The sequence below is a fragment of the Mya arenaria genome, chromosome 15, assembly GCF_026914265.1.
Source record: "Mya arenaria isolate MELC-2E11 chromosome 15, ASM2691426v1".
Classification (NCBI taxonomy): Eukaryota; Metazoa; Mollusca; class Bivalvia; order Myida; family Myidae; genus Mya; species Mya arenaria.
The window spans coordinates 24,229,352-24,246,307 of record NC_069136.1 but is presented as its reverse complement, the minus strand read 5'-3'; the positions used below and the strand labels follow the sequence as shown (position 1 = coordinate 24,246,307).

Genomic DNA, 16,956 nt, shown 5'->3' with positions numbered 1-16,956 from the left:
ATGCTGGTGGTATGCAGATTGTCTTCTGCAAATGGTGTACAGATTGTCCTCTGCTGGTGGTATACAGATTGTCCTCTGCTGGTGGTGTAAAGATTTTCTTCTGCTGGTGGTATGCAGATTGTCTTCTGCAAATGGTGTACAGATTGTCCTCACCTGGTGGTATACAGATTGTCCTCTGCTGGTGGTGTACAGATAGTCCTCTGCTGGTGGTGTACAAATTGTCCTCTGCTGGTGGTGTACAGATTGTCTTCTGCTGGTGGCATGCAGATTGTCCTCTGCTGGTGGTTTACAGATTGTCCTCTGCTGGTGGTATACAGATTGTCCTCTGCTGGTGGTATACAGATTGTCCTCTGCTGGTGGTTTACAGATTGTCCTCTGATGGTGGTATACAGATTGTCCTCTGCTAGTGGTATACAAATTGTCCTCTGCTGGTGGTATACAGATTGTCCTCTGCCGGTGGTATGCAGATTGTCATCTGCTGGTTGTATGCAGATTGTCTTCTGCAATTGGTGTACAGATTGTCCTCTGCTGGTGGTGTACAGATTGTCCTCTGCTGGTGGTGTACAGATTGTCCTCTGCTGGTGGTGTACACTTTGTCCTCTACTGGTGGTGTTCTGATTGTCCTCTGCAAATGGTGTACAGATTGTCCTCTGCTGGTGGTGTACAGGCTGTCTCCTGATAATGGTGTACAGATTGTCCTCTGCTGGTGGTGTTCTGATTGTCCTCTGCAAATGGTGTACAGATTGTCCTCTGCTGGTGGTGTACAGATTGTCTTCTACAAATGGTGTACAGATTGTCCTCTGCTGGTGGTGTACAGATTGTCCTCTGCTGGTGGTGTACAGATTGGCCCCTGCTGGTGGTGTACAGATTGTACTCTGCTGGTTGTATACAGATTGTGCTCTGCTGGTTGTATACAGATTGTCCTCTGCTGGTGGTGTTCTGATTGTCCTCCGCAAATGGTGTACAGATTGTCCTCTGCTGGTTGTGTACAGGCTCTCTCCTGATAATGGTTTACAGATTGTCCTCTGCTGGTGGTGTACAGATTGTCCTCTGCTGGTGGTGTACAGATTGTCCTCTGCTGGTGGTGTTCAGATTTTCTTCTGCAAATGGTGTACAGATTCTCCTCTGCTGGTGGCGTACAGATTGTCCTCTCCTGGTGGTATACAGATTGTCTTCTGCTGGTGGTGTACATATTGTCTTCTGCTAATGGTGTACAGGCTGTTTCATGTTAATGGTGTACAGATTGTCCTCTGCAGTTGGTGTACAGATTGTTTTCTGCTGTTGGTGTACAGATTGTCTTCTGCCGGTGGTGTACAGATTGTCTTCTGCCGGTGGTGAACAGATTGTCCTCTGCTATCGGTTGACTTATTGTCCTATGCTTGTGGTACTCCATTTTTTAAATTTATTGTACACATTTATGTTTTCTGTCTACAGAGAGTTTATCCTCCTGGATCTGATGAGTATGGAGAAAAAGTGATGTGCTCCTTTACCCCAAGTAAGTTCTGGAGATAGTTCTTTATACCCCCCAAAACAAAGTTTGGGGGGGAATACTGGAGTCGGGTTGTCCGTCCGTCTGTCCGTCTGTCCGTCCGTTTTTTTTTTTGTCCGGGATTCATCTTTGTCGTTATTGAACAAATCTTTTTCAAACTTTCAGATATTAATGGCCATGATGTAAACTTGCGCCTCTGTGAAATTGGTACGGGTCACATGACCCTGACCAGAGTTATCTCCCCTTGATGTGTTAAAGTAGGCAAAATAAGCCCTGTCCAGGATTCATCTTTGTTATTATTCAACAAATCTTTTTCAAACTTTCAGAAATTAATGGCCAAGATGTAACTTGCGCCTCTGTGAAATTGGTACAGGTCACATGACCCTGACTGGAGTTATCTCCCCTTGATGTGTTAAAGTAGGCAAAATAAGCCCTGTCCGGGATTCATCTTTGTTATTATTCAACAAATCTTTATCAAACTTTCAGAAATTAATGGCCATGTTGTAAACTTTCGCCTCTGTGAATTTGGTACAGGTCACATGACCCTGACTGGAGTTATCTTCCCTTGATGTGTTAAAGTAGGCAAAATAAGCCCTGTCCGGGATTCATCTTTGTTATTATTCAACAAATCTTTATCAAACTTTCAGAAATTAATGGCCATGTTGTAAACTTTCGCCTCTGTGAATTTGGTACAGGTCACATGACCCTGACTGGAGTTATCTCCCCTTGTAGGCAAAATTAGCTTTGTCCGGCCTAACTCCAGGGCAAACAACCTAGACATGGAGGGGTGGGGGGTATTCGTTAGCCTATGGCTTACAGTTCTAGTTTTTCAGAGGAAAAAAAATATGTTGTTACTGACATAGCCTTGATGTCCTTGTTGGCAGTGTTTTCCTGGGCATCATGCAAAACCTTTCACTCGAAAACCTTTCAATACATTTAGGTTAGACTTGGTACAAATGGTACAAAAGACCATATGTACAGCAACGCCCATAACTCTGGTTTCAGTAAATGTTTTAATAGGCTCAGAAGAACGTTGGTTTTTGCTCTGCTACGCTTTCATTCAATTTTGTTCTAAATTTATTTGAAGTTTTTGGTAATTTTAAGCTGTGATCTTCCACTTTTTGTATCAGTTACTACCATTTTATGGGCAAAAGAGCTGTTATCTGCCCAATTTTCGAATAGTTATGGTTCAGAATATCATGAAACATTCAAGGGCTACCATCAAGTGGTACAGATACTTTTTTAAAAGTAAAATTTTCATATTTATAGTGATGACAATTCTTTCTTATCTAATCTAGTCTCCAACAATAATCTAAATTTTATACAGAGATAAAGCAGAATATTGTTGGAGAAAAGACCTTACTTGAGAAGAAACACATCTTTATAAGCCACGCACCCTCCGACACGAAGGAAGCTGACCAAATCAAGAATAAACTCAATGTAAGTTTACCTTTTACATAGTGTAGACTGTTTTTTTTATCATGTATGGTCTCTTATACTTGTAAAATTAAAAAATCTAGATCTATATTGTCTATAATTTATCCTGTTTTAATGTGTTCAAATGAATAAATCTCTATAAATATGTAAAGTCTTATGATAATTATGGTCAAACTTTATGCTAGTTAACCTTTTCCTGTAATTTTGATATTGATATTTTTATATTTTTCAGTTTTATGTCCATATACATGATATGTAGTTTGTTTATTGCTTTTGAACGTTGATCATTAATATGAAAAGGGCGCTATAAAAATCTAATAATATCATAATAAAAAAGTATGAAATCTAAACTGGTTTAGACCCATCGCTCCTGACAAATAGTCCAATTAAAACACATAGTTTAAACTCATTTATTTTACAATGATTGTGAAACAAGTTATTACAACATTATTTTAATCTATCACTCTTGTTGGTATGATGTTGCGTGAAAATTATCAAGTATTTTATCAACTGACTATTTTAACTTCTATATTATAATGTAGAAGGAAAGAAAATGAATTTTTTCATATTTTTTATTCAAAAATAATACGGTTGAAGATTTCACTCAGTTTTTCGAAAATTATTATATAAGTATTTTATCAACTGAGTTTTTTCCCATTTATTTCTCTGAAGAGCCAAATTCGGCCTGAAGTCAACTTAAGAAAACAATGTCAGAAGCTTAATACTGTTTGTAAGATGCAGGCATTTTTTTATTGGAAATCTGAGGGAAACAAGTGTTTCTTATAATCAGTCATTTATGGTACATTATTTTAAATACTTAAGTTACCGTAATGTTATAGGAAAGAAATTAAATTTTGTAATATTGTAACCAAAAACTATTGTAATGCAGAGAGAAGGGTTGTTCTGCCTGTCCAGTCCCCAGCATCAAGGAGGAGATACGATGGATTCCTGGACTGCGATCGCCATTGAAAATGCACATATGTGTATAGTGTGCATCTCGAAGGCCTACAGGGATACAACCATTTGTAAACGAGGTTTGTTAAGTTTAGGTGATAGCATTTGAATTGGTACTCATATGGTAATAATTTAAATGATGTCTTCTCTTTAATGTCCGATAAAAAGGATAATACAACGTTACTGGAATAAACTGAATTGAATTGAATTATGGATATATTTTTAACTTATCTGTGTTCCTAGGAAATAATACTTGTTATAACGTTAAAGGCATGACATCATTTTTTTTTACGAAATAAACAAATTTGTTTAAGTCTTGTTAGCATTGTTCACCCAGTGGCTGTATACACAGTCGTAATTTTGATGCAACTTTTGTCGCTTGTTGAGACATTCTGACAGGCAGAAGTGCAATTGACTTTCGGTTCTGGGATCGAATGTATACAGATACCAAGATACAAGGTTGAAACTAGTCTGCCCTAGCTCTTCCTTTCCATTTGCATCGTCTGTTGGATAACATACATAAATTTACGAATTTTATTACAATGAGAAGTAAATTGTTGCTGTTTAATGTGACGATATTCTCTCATGTCTAAAAATTAGGAACTAAATGAAATGATTTTTCAGGTGTTTGTTACTGTTTATTTCACTTATAAAATAATGCAAGGAATTGTGAAAGCATTGGTGTCATTTTCTGCAGGGTTACTATCGTGCACAAACTTAAACCGTGGCCATATTTTTAAAGATATTCATGCGAAAATTAGTGCACAAGTTACCAGATACAATGCTAACTTATATAGCAAGGCCCATAACTCTAGCATAAATAATTGTTGAGCTGTGCCCCTCGTTTGATGGAAAACTTCAGCATATCACAATGAGTGATGGTATAAAAGTTAGTGCTCCATGGCGTTCTTGGGAATTATTTCTGTGCGTGTTTATTTTTAGGACGTGATTCCTGAAATCAAGACGAACTTTTCTTGATATTGAAATCATACAGGGCTATAAAAATTTTAGGAGATAAAGTGGTGCTTAAGTAGAAGGTTAATGTTAAAATGTCTTTTTACATAACTATGGGCTGATTTTGTCGTGTATTGTGATAGCATTTGTTTTATATTGTAAATAGAGGGAAAATTTGTCTGTCTGTTGATGGCCACTAAATATTATTAGATGGAATTATTTTTGAAAAATATATTGATCATGATTAATAATGGTTGCTAAATATGTTGCCGAGGAAATGGTATAATTTTTTTCTTTATTTGTGAAAATAATAAAAAATGAAATGTTTTGTTTTATTCAGAGGGTGAGTTCATAGTTCTCAAAACAAAGAATAAAATTGTGGTGTCCTTCGAAAAAGGCTACGAAACCAGCAGCTGGCTCCCAGCCTTAGGAACAACAGAGAGAGCACCAGTCAGCTTTATTGACAAGCAAGCATTTGACGATAACTTTGCCCACTTGATGAGAGATATTAAACCCTTGGCAGGCAACATCATGACAACCGGTGCAGAGGTACTGAAGAAACTCGAACATCTCGGCAATACAGGTTAGTCTCTATTTTTCAAATGAAAGATGTTGAGTTATTGTCATAGCCGTCTGTTTTTCTTATGTATGTATGTGTGTATGTGTATGTATGTATTTCTATAGACCTTGCAGTCAAGGATAACCCGTGAAAGTGCAAGCACTTATTTCCAACGGGGTCCTTTGTTTTTGCTGATGGGACAGCATGCTGGAGAGACAGTGGTTGGATACAAGGAAGTCTGGGTGCTGTACCCTAGCTCTTTTTCAAAGAGACCCCTTTGTTCTTTTATGTTCTCGGTGTAAAGCAATACAAAGGTTACAACTTTCCTGGGTTAAACCAGTACTGAGTACTCCACTTTTCCAAGCACTACTCTTTAAATGCTGAGTGCCAGGCAAGGGAGCTACTTGTACCAACTTTTAACATCTTTTTGTATGACATGGTCAGGGATCAAACTCACAACCTCCCACTCTGAAGGCAGAAGCTTAACCACTAGGCCACGGAGACGATTTTTAACCAATTCAAACTTCAGCTCCATTTCCAGTGCTTGATCTTGTATATTTTTCCACACAGTGAAATAAAATTCCCAATTTCTGTTAAAAAAATTAAAATGAGATTAACAAAAATGAGCCAAAACGTTTTCCCTATGGAAGAATTGGTGTATAGTCCATATTTATGAAAGCTCATAAGCCAGGCTTTAATTCTAGTTGGGACAAGATATGTTCCTTGACAAAACTGAGAAAAAATTAACCAGCATTGCCACTGAATTGAGGTCCAAAATTGTTGAAAACACCTCAAAACTGAAGACACCAGCAAAAAAAGAAGGCAGACAAAAAACAATATGGCATTGCTTTTAAGTTGGGATGTAAATTTGCTCTAAGTGATTTGTAAAATAATTAAGTTTTGTACTCATTCCAGATGATGTATGGTATGGCGTACACAGCGCCATGGAGGCCAAACTACTGGCGGGGAAAAGACTTATTGAGAATGCACTGTTTCAGGCTGGAGGGATCAACTACTCTGGTAAATGACATGACACCGTACCATCCTAATATAAGTATTTCATAATTGCATGACCAATGGAGAGATTTATAAGTCAATTCATCAAATGTAGTATCAAGTTTTTACCTTTGCTCTTATTTCTGTATTTGTTTTGTTTTAAAGCTGCACTCTCAAAGATTGTTAGTTTTGACTTTTATTTTATTTTTTAACTCAGAATCAGCTGATTTTCTAATAAATGCCTTCAATTCAAGTCATAAAAGATAACTAACTTAAGAACATATTTCAATTGTTTTGAAAACTGCTGAAAAAAACTTATTTTTTATTAAAGCATTAGTAACCCTTTTAGCTTAAAACATCAATTTTTGAATGTAAATATGAAAAACTGCCATCCGATCTTTTCTCAGCAGTCTTATATCACTGGTTTCCAGACATTAATGCAAAAATTGGCTTATTCCCAAACAAACAATAAAAAATTGTCAATATAGTAAATCTGTGAGAGTGCAGATTTAATACATTTAAAACTATAAATTTAAACAAAAAATGTTTGAATAATTTCAGATTAAATTGCATACGAACATATGTAACCAATATTTCAGGTTCAACATTCCTGACCTTGCCGGCGGAGATCTCTGAGACCATTCTTCAATACCCCACCCACCAAGCATTTGTTGAGAAGATGATCATGCACCTTCTCTGCTACACAAGAAGTGAGTTGTTTGTGGGTTGTTAGCATGTTGCTAGTGTGATATTAGCATGTTGTTAGTGTAATGTAAGCATGTTGTTAGTGTAATGTAAGCATGTTGTTAGTGTAATGTTGTTAGTGTAATGTTAGCATGTTGTTAGTGTGATGTTAGCATGTTGTTAGTGTAATGTAAGCATGCTGTTAGTGTAATGTAAGCATGTTGTTAATATGATGTAAGCATGTTGTTAGTGTAATGTAAGCATGTTGTTAGTGTGATGTTAGCATGTTGTTAGCATGTTGATAGTGTGATGTAAGCATGTTGTTAGTATAAGTGTAATGTAAGCATGTTGTTAGTGTGATGTTAGCATGTTGTTAGTGTGATGTAAGCATGTTGTTAGTGTGATGTAAGCATGTTGTTAGTATTAGTGTGATGTAAGCATGTTGTTAGTATGATGTAAGCATGTTGTTAGTGTGATGTTAGCATGTTGTTAGTGTGATGTTAGCATGTTGTTAGTGTGATGTTAGCATGTTGTTAGTGTAATGTAAGCATGTTGTTAGTGTAATGAAAACATGTTGTTAGTGTGATGTTAGCATGTTGTTAGTGTGATGTTAGCATGTTGTTATTGTGATGTAAGCATGTTGTTAGTGTGATGTTAGCATGTTGTTTGTGTGATGTTACCATGTTGTTAGTGTGATGTTACCATGTTGTTTGTGTGATGTTACCATGTGATTATTGAGGTGTTCCAATGTTGTTAGTGCCATGTTATAATGTTGTAAGTGTCTTTTGAGTATGTTGTTAGTGTGATGTTAGCATGTTGTTAATATGATGTAAGCATGTTGTTAGTGTGATGTAAGCATGTTGTTAGTGTGATGTTAGCATGTTGTTAGTGTGATGTAAGCATGTTGTTAGTGTGATGTTAGCATGTTGTTAGTGTGATGTAAGCATGTTGTTAGTGTGATGTAAGCATGTTGTTAGTGTGATGTTAGCATGTTGTTAGTGTGATGTAAGCATGTTGTTAATGTGATGTTAGCATGTTGTTAGTGTGATGAAAACATGTTGTTAGTGTGATGTTAGCATGTTGTTAATGTGATGTTAGCATGTTGTTAGTGTGATGTAAGCATGTTGTTAGTGTGATGAAAACATGTTGTTAGTGTGATGAAAACATGTTGTTAGTGTGATGTTAGCATGTTGTTAGTGTGATGTTAGCATGTTATTATTGAGGTGTTCCAATGTTGTTAGTGCCATGTTAGAATGTTGTAAGTGTCTTTTGAGTATGTTTTAAGTGTGATGTTAGCATGTTGTTAATGTGATGTTAGCATGTTGTTAGTGTGATGTAAGCATGTTGTTTGTGTGATGTTACCATGTGATTATTGAGGTGTTCCAATGTTGTTAGTGCCATGTTATAATGTTGTAAGTGTCTTTTGAGTATGTTGTTAGTGTGATGTTAGCATGTTGTTAGTGTGATGTTAGCATGTTGTTAGTGTGATGTAAGCATGTTGTTAGTGTGATGTAAGCATGTTGTTAGTGTGATGTTAGCATGTTGTTAGTGCGATGTAAGCATGTTATTAGTGTGATGTTAGCATGTTGTTAGTGTGATGTTAGAATGTTGTAAGTGTCTTTTGAGTATGTTTTAAGTGTGATGTTAGCATGTTGTTAATGTGATGTTAGCATGTTGTTAGTGTGATGTAAGCATGTTGTTTGTGTGATGTAAGCATGTTGTTAGTGTGATGTTAGCATGTTATTATTGAGGTGTTCCAATGTTGTTAGTGCCATGTTAGAATGTTGTAAGTGTCTTTTGAGTATGTTTTAAGTGTGATGTTAGCATGTTGTTAATGTGATGTTAGCATGTTGTTAGTGTGATGTTAGCATGTTGTTAGTGTGATGTTAGCATGTTGTTTGTGTGAGGCAAGAATGTTGTTATTATGGTGTTAGCATGTTGTTTGTTATCATGGTGTAAGTGTCGTGTAAGCATGTTGTTATTGTGGTGTAAGCATGTTGTTTTTGTTGTGTAAGCATATTGTTTGCATGTTGTAAGTGTGTGATATCATATTGTTATCATGAATTTAGTGCATTTTTGAAAATTGTTAAAGTTTGACCTTGGCGTAAGTTATGTGTTAGCATGCTGTCATCATGTTGTTAGTGTGTTACCATTGTTAAGTATGTTATTTCTGTGGTATTCCCATGCTGTAAACTTCCTGTTGGTGTGGAGTAGCTTGTCAATAGTGCATAATCATCGTGTCAGAATATTTAAGTGTGGTATTGGCATGCTTTTATCACCAAAAATATAACAGGCCTATGGGTCAATGATACAGGGCAGACTTTGCAGAGAGGGACAGACATTGGATAAAATCTTGCCAAAAATAACACAGCTTAGAACCGATGAAAAAAACCCACATTAATGCTGAGAGGGGCAGACATTGGATAAAATCTTGCCAAAAATAACACAGCTTAGAACCGATGAAAAAAACCCACATTAATGCAGAGAGGGACAGACATTGGATAAAATCTTGCCAAAAATAACACAGCTTAGAACCGATGAAAAAAAACCACATTAATGCTGAGAGGGGCAGACATTGGTTAAAATCTTGCAAAAAAATGGGGGTTAGGGCGGATGAAAATGGGCAGATCTTACAAAAAAGGGAGAGGGCAAAAAAAGAAACATAGATCCAGTAATAAAAATAAGTTTTTTAGTAAGTTTATAGAGTAGGAGTAGTATTCAGTGCTTAAGTAAATGATGCATTTTATTACAGGCAAGATCAGCGATGCAATGTCATTTGGGGGAGGTCAGGCTGTGCCAGAGTCATGGAGCGTGTATCGCATGATTCACTTGATGGACAGCCCCGGGATGGAGGTGGAGACATTTGCATGGAAGAATTATGTCAAGGAGTGTGGCAACCTTCTCTGGGGATGGGTCCTCATATACAAGATGCTACCCAGGGTAAGACTTAAATTCCCCAAAGTAAGAGTATATAGTTGCCACTTTTTCAGTCCATCTGACTGTCTGTCATATCATTGTTGGGAGAATAAATTAAAACTTGTTATCTTTGAATATATAATTTCTTACTCAAAGGAAAGACTTAATAAGCTCATCTCCTCGAAATAATTTCTTGTAAAAATTTCTTTAACAATTATTGTATTTGGGCTAAAAAAATGTATTCTGAGGAATAAAAAATGAATGATACGGGATATGCAAAATTTGTGTATCGGTGACTGAGAAAATAAATATCTGAAGTTTTGTTTGCGGAACATGTTCTTTCTAAATAAAGATAATCATTTTGTAGCAAGTCAAACCAAAAACTCTAAATAAGATATATTTAAAATATACTCTTTGATTGGGATTTGAATGATTTAACATCATAAACTTCTATTACTTGGTATTAGATTGTGATTATTTATTTTTGTCATCTGTCTATTTTTAAGAGACAATTCTTTATTTTGATGTTGAAAACTTTCTTGTTTAATATTTTGTTGATTTTGATTCACAATAAGTCATTTTATCCTTTAAGTTCATGTATAATTGCAAAAGAAATTTATCCTATCTTACAATAAGTCACTTTTATTCATTTCAGGTTGAACTGCCAAAAGGAGGCGTGCAATTTGTTTCCAAGGAGGTAACGGACAAACTGTCCCCAATTCAGGTATGGGTTCACAAAAAATTAAAGAATTTAATCCACAAACTGCTATATAGAAGATCTGACATTTGTAGTTATTCAATATGAAATTTATTATAAAAGTTAAATAAATTTTGTATTGAATGAAAATCAATGTTATATTCTTTTTATATACTTTGGATAGCTTTTGTGCTTTCCTGCTGGGGATGGTCTAGTGGTAAGGTAGCCGCCTCTCACCCAAGAGGTTTTTGGTTCAATACAAACTGGGGTTACATCCTCATTGCCTTTTAAAAAAGGCCATGTGTTTCTGCCCAGGAGACAGAATCAAAAGTGCATACATGCCAAATCCCCAGGCGGGGGAAAATCCCCGATATTTTTATCCATCCCCCGGTCCCCCTGAGGGGGACAAATGTCCCCCGAAATTGACTCTCTGAGTGATTCACATCAGCTTTCAGCTGTCTAAAATATACAAGCCAAAAAAATGAGTATAAACTGTGAAACCATGACTATCATTGACAAACATATACTTCAGACACATTTTGTGCTTTCCCAACAGGTTGAGTGTGGGTTGCGGGCTCTGATTGACCTGTCCTACTGGAACATTCTGGCCCACCTACAGCCTCTTCTCATTCTCCCCATCTATGAGGACATGACAGAGCTTCTTCGAATGTCACAGGTAAAAATCATTTTCTTTATAAGTGCCTTCAAATGTCACTGGTTAATACACCATTTTAAGGAGGATCTTTTAATGTCACCTGTAAATTCATCATTTTGAAGAGGATCTTCAAATGTCACTGGTTAGTTCACCATTTTAATGAGGAACTTTGAATGTCATTGGTTAATCCATAATTTTGATGAGGAACTTTGAATGTCACAGGTAAATACAATATTTTGATAAGGACCTTCGGATGTCAATGGTTATTTCACACCATTTTGATGAGGAGTTTGAATGTCACTGGTAAATTCACTATTTTGATGAGGACCTTCGAATGTCACGGGTAATGTCACACCATTATTATGAGAAGTTTGAATGTCACAGGTTAATTCACTATTATGATGAGGACCTTCGAATGTCACTGGTAATTTCACACCACTATGATGAGGACTTTGAATGCCACAGGTAAATTCACTATTATGATGAGGACCTTTGAATGTCACTGGTAATTTCACACCATTATTATGAGGAGTTTAATGATCAAAGGAAAATTCACCATTTTAATAAGGACCTTTGAATGCCACAGGTAATTTCACACCACTATGATGAGGACTTTGAATGCCTCAGGTAAATCCACTATTTTAATGAGGACCTTCGAATGTCACAAGTATATTCACTATTTTGATGAGGATCTTTGAATTTCACACTTAACTTCACCATTTCTGTATGACTTATTACAATAACAAAATATCATCTCACATTAATAAACGTTTGTTAGTCGTATATGAATACTATTTGTTGATAACAACCTGTACATGAAGGTGCAACCAATATGATTTACTCATTTCTCTTTCTTTGTCTACAGTACCTGCAGAAGGTTGCCAAAATCAACCAAGCGGATCTGGGATGTGTAAAGGTCGAGAGTACACTCAACACAGGAAATATCCTGTACATTTGTGAGGGCCACCATGCCTCAGTCAAGATAGATGAAGGATTTGTTAATGTGAGTAGGTCTATTAGTATTATGGTCGTTTTTTTTGAGAAAACAAATACTGTTGGCATGAAAAGTATTGTCATATCGTAGATGATGTTGCTGTTGGCATGAAAACATTTCATGTTTGAAAACTATCTAAGGTGTAAGCTGTAATATCACTTATAAAACCTTCAATCAAGAAACCTTGAATGTAATTTAGGTCATGAAGTGATTAAATTTGCACCCGAGACTTCGTTTAACACTGCATTTAGTAAAACCATAGTTATTGCCCTTGAAATAGCAAAAGGTCGCACTTTTGGACTTGTGTTCTCAAAACTCCAAAGCTATTTCACGTAGAGTCATTAAACCTTAAGGAAATGCTAATGGGCTGATGACATAGTGTACTTGTGGTTTTGTTTGATGCTGTATCTAGTATATCCAGAGTTATGTCTCTTGAATAAGGAAAAATTTGCATTTTTGAACTAGTAGAACTTGAGAACTTGCGTTGCTCATAACTTCAAAATGGTTGAGATCTTGTTATTGTTTTTAATTTGTGGAACTCATAATTTTGATGCACATTTATGGAGAATGGACAATATAATGGCCCTTGCGTTTGTGTCACACGCCACATAAAGGGGCATCCAAGTCCATTTGGACATGTTTCTTGTTGTAGAGCGAATCAATGCAATATTCATAAATAAAGTACAAAATTTTAATAATAATTAAAAAAATATTTACTTTCCAAGGTTCTACCAGAGGTTTACGGCAAATACAGCCACTTCCTGCTGTCTGTGGATATTCCTGCCAATAAGATCACAAAACTGCCATCCAAGATGTTCAAGGCTCTCCCAAACCTGGCAGAGTTTGACTGCTCAAACAACTTCCTGGACAAAATACCAAGCACCATTGGCTGTTGTAAGAAGCTGTACAGGTATGCTTTTCTCAAGATTTACCCATATTATAGTACTCCAATACAATTTTATATATGTATTTAAAAAGGACAAATTATTGGATTACTCATGGTGTATTGGGCAGAAGTTGTCTGCTCTTAACTTGACTATTTTTCATCAAATTCTTACCAAACTTGGTAAACAATGAGCATGTGCACAATTACCAAGATATATAATTGGCAAGATTAATTGGTTTAATTCCCATATATTTTACTTGGTCATGGCCAAAAAAACCCAAACAGGTGTACATTGCTCCGCCTTTATTCTGTCGTTTTCTACCATCAACCTTTAATTCCTATATTTTCAGTCTATCATGTGCCACAAACAACCTGGAGAATCTCCCAGAATCCCTCACACAGTGCAAGGAGATACACAGACTGGATATATCAGAAAACACCATGTCTGTCTTCCCTCCAGTTGTGACAAAGCTAACCAGTCTGAGGCGTATCTATGCCAACTGCATGTTTCTCGCGGCGCTTCCGGAAAATATCGGCGATCTTGTTCATCTTGAGAAACTGTATGCAAACGGAAACTGTTTCTCCTCCCTGCCAAAGAGCTTCACGAAGTTACAAGCCCTGAATGACCTTGGCATGTATGGAGTACCATTATTACCTGTGCCAAAAGCGAGGAAGGTATGAAGACGGATTTAGACAGATCAGTTTCATTAAGGGCTATTCTGGGGTGGGGGAATGCACTCTTTAGTTGTTCCACACCCCTACAGAAGTAAATTTACCATTTTGGGGTCAAAATTAGCGAAAATAGATACCCACCCATATACTATTAAAAAATGTCTTTCCCCAGGGGTTATATATTTTACTGGAATAGCCTTAACAATTTTGAAAAAAACACATGTTAACTTATGCTAAGTCATTCTACTTGGCACATTGTTGGCATTGTGCCAAAAACTTGTAACTTAGTTCCCAACCATGACAGTACAATGACAACATTTTTATATTATAACATAAAGGTCCATTTACTCTGGCTGATATAAATATTGACGGTATGCTCTGAGAAAAATGATGCAGAAACATATGTTTCTTTCCCTTTGATTTTAATGACAATACAAAGACATTATTTTATATGTGTGGTTATGTACGAAAACTTTGGATTATATAAATCTGGATTTATGCGTTGTGATAAATGGTGCAAAAACATGTTGTTGTTTTTTCTATTTCATATGCCTAAGTTTTGAAAATGTTGTCATATTGTATGATTATTTGATAATTTGACCTTGACTTTCAGGTGATGTCATATGACCAGTTCATGTCAAAGATCAAGATGTGGAAGCTGGATCGCTGGCTGAACGACCCTAAACACACCTCGGTCAGTTTACAGTTTCATTATTACTGTATATTGTATAAATACCATGAGGGTTAAATTTTCACAATTTTTCGTGAAAATGAATCTATCAGATCAGAAATTTAAAACCTAGCAAAAGGTTCAGTTAAATGTTGCTTGCAGTTGATTAAATAATGACGTAATGATTTTATAACTCACTAAATTTGACGAAACAATAAAAAAGCAAATAAAAGCCGTAGTTTGAAGTATAAGTGAATGAAGCATGCCCAAAGCTCCTTCGCCTACATTAATTGTAGTTATTTTATAAGTGAAATAAAGTGTAACAAACGCCAGCTCTTAAACATATCGTTTTATTGAGTTGCAACTTTTTAAACAGAGACAATATCGTGGATGACATCGCAATATATAACATCAATGTACTACGTACTTATTGTAATAAAATTCAAAACAAAAAGTGGACATATGCGGCCGCAAAAAACGGAACTGCAAGGGTTCGCTTTAAGGCGCCAAGCAGTCCGTTAAAAATACAACCAGCCGAGATAAGGGCAGATAATTTGTATTTTTACCCCCCTTTGCTAAATATTTAAAGTTAAACTTAATGCAATGTTTGTACGCAATACACACCCTGCTGACACGCAATTAAAACGCAAAGCAAACTGTTTCCACAGCGTTTAAAGGTTAAACGCAAAAATTACTGGACACAACACGCAAGAACCTGCTGACACGCAATCAAAACGCAAAGCAAACTGTTTCCACAGCGTTTAAAGGTTAAACGCACAAATTACTAGACACAACACGCAAGAACCTGCAGGGTTACGCAACATAGGTGTTACCATAACACAAGAGCAACAACCTAAGGACTTGTATATTATATTGCGTTAAATTATCGTCTTAACATGTTTTTGCCCGTTTGTCTGTAACCACCAATTCACCGATGGGTATGGGGCTTAGCCCCGCCATCAAGTTTCAAGTTGGGAACAAACATAAAAAATATTGGATTTAACCAAAAAGATTATTGACTGATATAGTGATCATGTAGATTAAATGTTGCCCTACTCTCAGCTGACTGAATTTTTCTTTGCGACTTGTAATAAAAAGAAGACATGTGAATGAGTATAACAACTTCTGTTAAAAGACTGGCACTATATAAAATATAAACGAATCTCCCAGTCTTATCCTTGGCGCATATTGTAGTAATAGGTCCCGTTGTCTGTGTGTCGCTCTAGGGGACGACGATCAAACACAGCGACGCCGTTTGTGCTCCTGGCAAGTTTTTTCATCTCCACGAACAATTTTCTCAATCATTATTACAACACCGAGAGCACTGAAAATACACAAGCAGAAAAAGGACAGCAAGAACACCGTTTAATGCCTTGATGCTGTAAAAAACTTTACTGTTTACTCTACATGTGAAAAACAATGGGGAGTGGGAGGGCGGGTGTAAATTTTTGTATGCTATCCTACAGACGACGAAAACGGAAAGGAAGAGCTATGACAGACTGGTTAATAATTTCAGTTTTAAATCTTGATATCTGATTACATTCGATCCCAGAATCGGAAGCAGTCTATAAAAATTAATTGCACTTCCGGCTGTCAGAAAGTGTAAACAAACGACCACAATGCGTCAAAATTACACAGTTGTGTATTACTGCGACTACCTAAACAATTCTTACAGAACTTAAATAGAGCGGTTTATTTGCTAAAAATAAATGTCGTTATGCCTATAAAGTCATAACGAATATTATTTTATAAGTGAAATAAAGTGTAACAAACGCCAGCTCTTAAACATATCGTTTTATTGAGTTGCAACTTTTTAAACAGAGACAATATCGTGGATGACATCGCAATATATAACATCAATGTACTACGTACTTATTGTAATAAAATTCAAAACAAAAAGTGGACATATGCGGCCGCAAAAAACGGAACTGCAAGGGTTCGCTTTAAGGCGCCAAGCAGTCCGTTAAAAATACAACCAGCCGAGATAAGGGCAGATAATTTGTATTTTTACCCCCCTTTGCTAAATATTTAAAGTTAAACTTAACGCAATGTTTGTACGCAATACACACCCTGCTGACACGCAATTAAAACGCAAAGCAAACTGTTTCCACAGCGTTTAAAGGTTAAACGCAAAAATTACTGGACACAACACGCAAGAACCTGCTGACACGCAATCAAAACGCAAAGCAAACTGTTTCCACAGCGTTTAAAGGTTAAACGCACAAATTACTAGACACAACACGCAAGAACCTGCAGGGTTACGCAACATAGGTGTTACCATAACACAAGAGCAACAACCTAAGGACTTGTATATTATATTGCGTTAAATTATCGTCTTAACATGTTTTTGCCCGTTTGTCTGTAACCACCAATTCACCGATGGGTATGGGGCT

The 16,956-nt window shown here is 36.3% G+C and overlaps 1 protein-coding gene across 1 annotated transcript in view; it reads left to right on the top strand.

Annotated features, from left to right (window-relative positions):
• LOC128219925 (uncharacterized) overlaps positions 1-16,956 on the top strand; it is an 80,791-nt gene that overhangs the window by 26,439 nt on the left and 37,396 nt on the right. Inside the window, exons 25-37 of the mRNA XM_052928103.1 lie at positions 1,435-1,495; positions 2,817-2,929; positions 3,816-3,960; positions 5,175-5,417; positions 6,309-6,413; positions 6,989-7,099; positions 9,826-10,013; positions 10,645-10,713; positions 11,243-11,362; positions 12,207-12,344; positions 13,061-13,245; positions 13,572-13,896; positions 14,507-14,587. Of these exons, the coding sequence (XP_052784063.1) occupies positions 1,435-1,495; positions 2,817-2,929; positions 3,816-3,960; positions 5,175-5,417; positions 6,309-6,413; positions 6,989-7,099; positions 9,826-10,013; positions 10,645-10,713; positions 11,243-11,362; positions 12,207-12,344; positions 13,061-13,245; positions 13,572-13,896; positions 14,507-14,587 (1,884 nt within the window). The remainder of the gene's footprint in view (positions 1-1,434; positions 1,496-2,816; positions 2,930-3,815; positions 3,961-5,174; positions 5,418-6,308; positions 6,414-6,988; positions 7,100-9,825; positions 10,014-10,644; positions 10,714-11,242; positions 11,363-12,206; positions 12,345-13,060; positions 13,246-13,571; positions 13,897-14,506; positions 14,588-16,956) is intronic.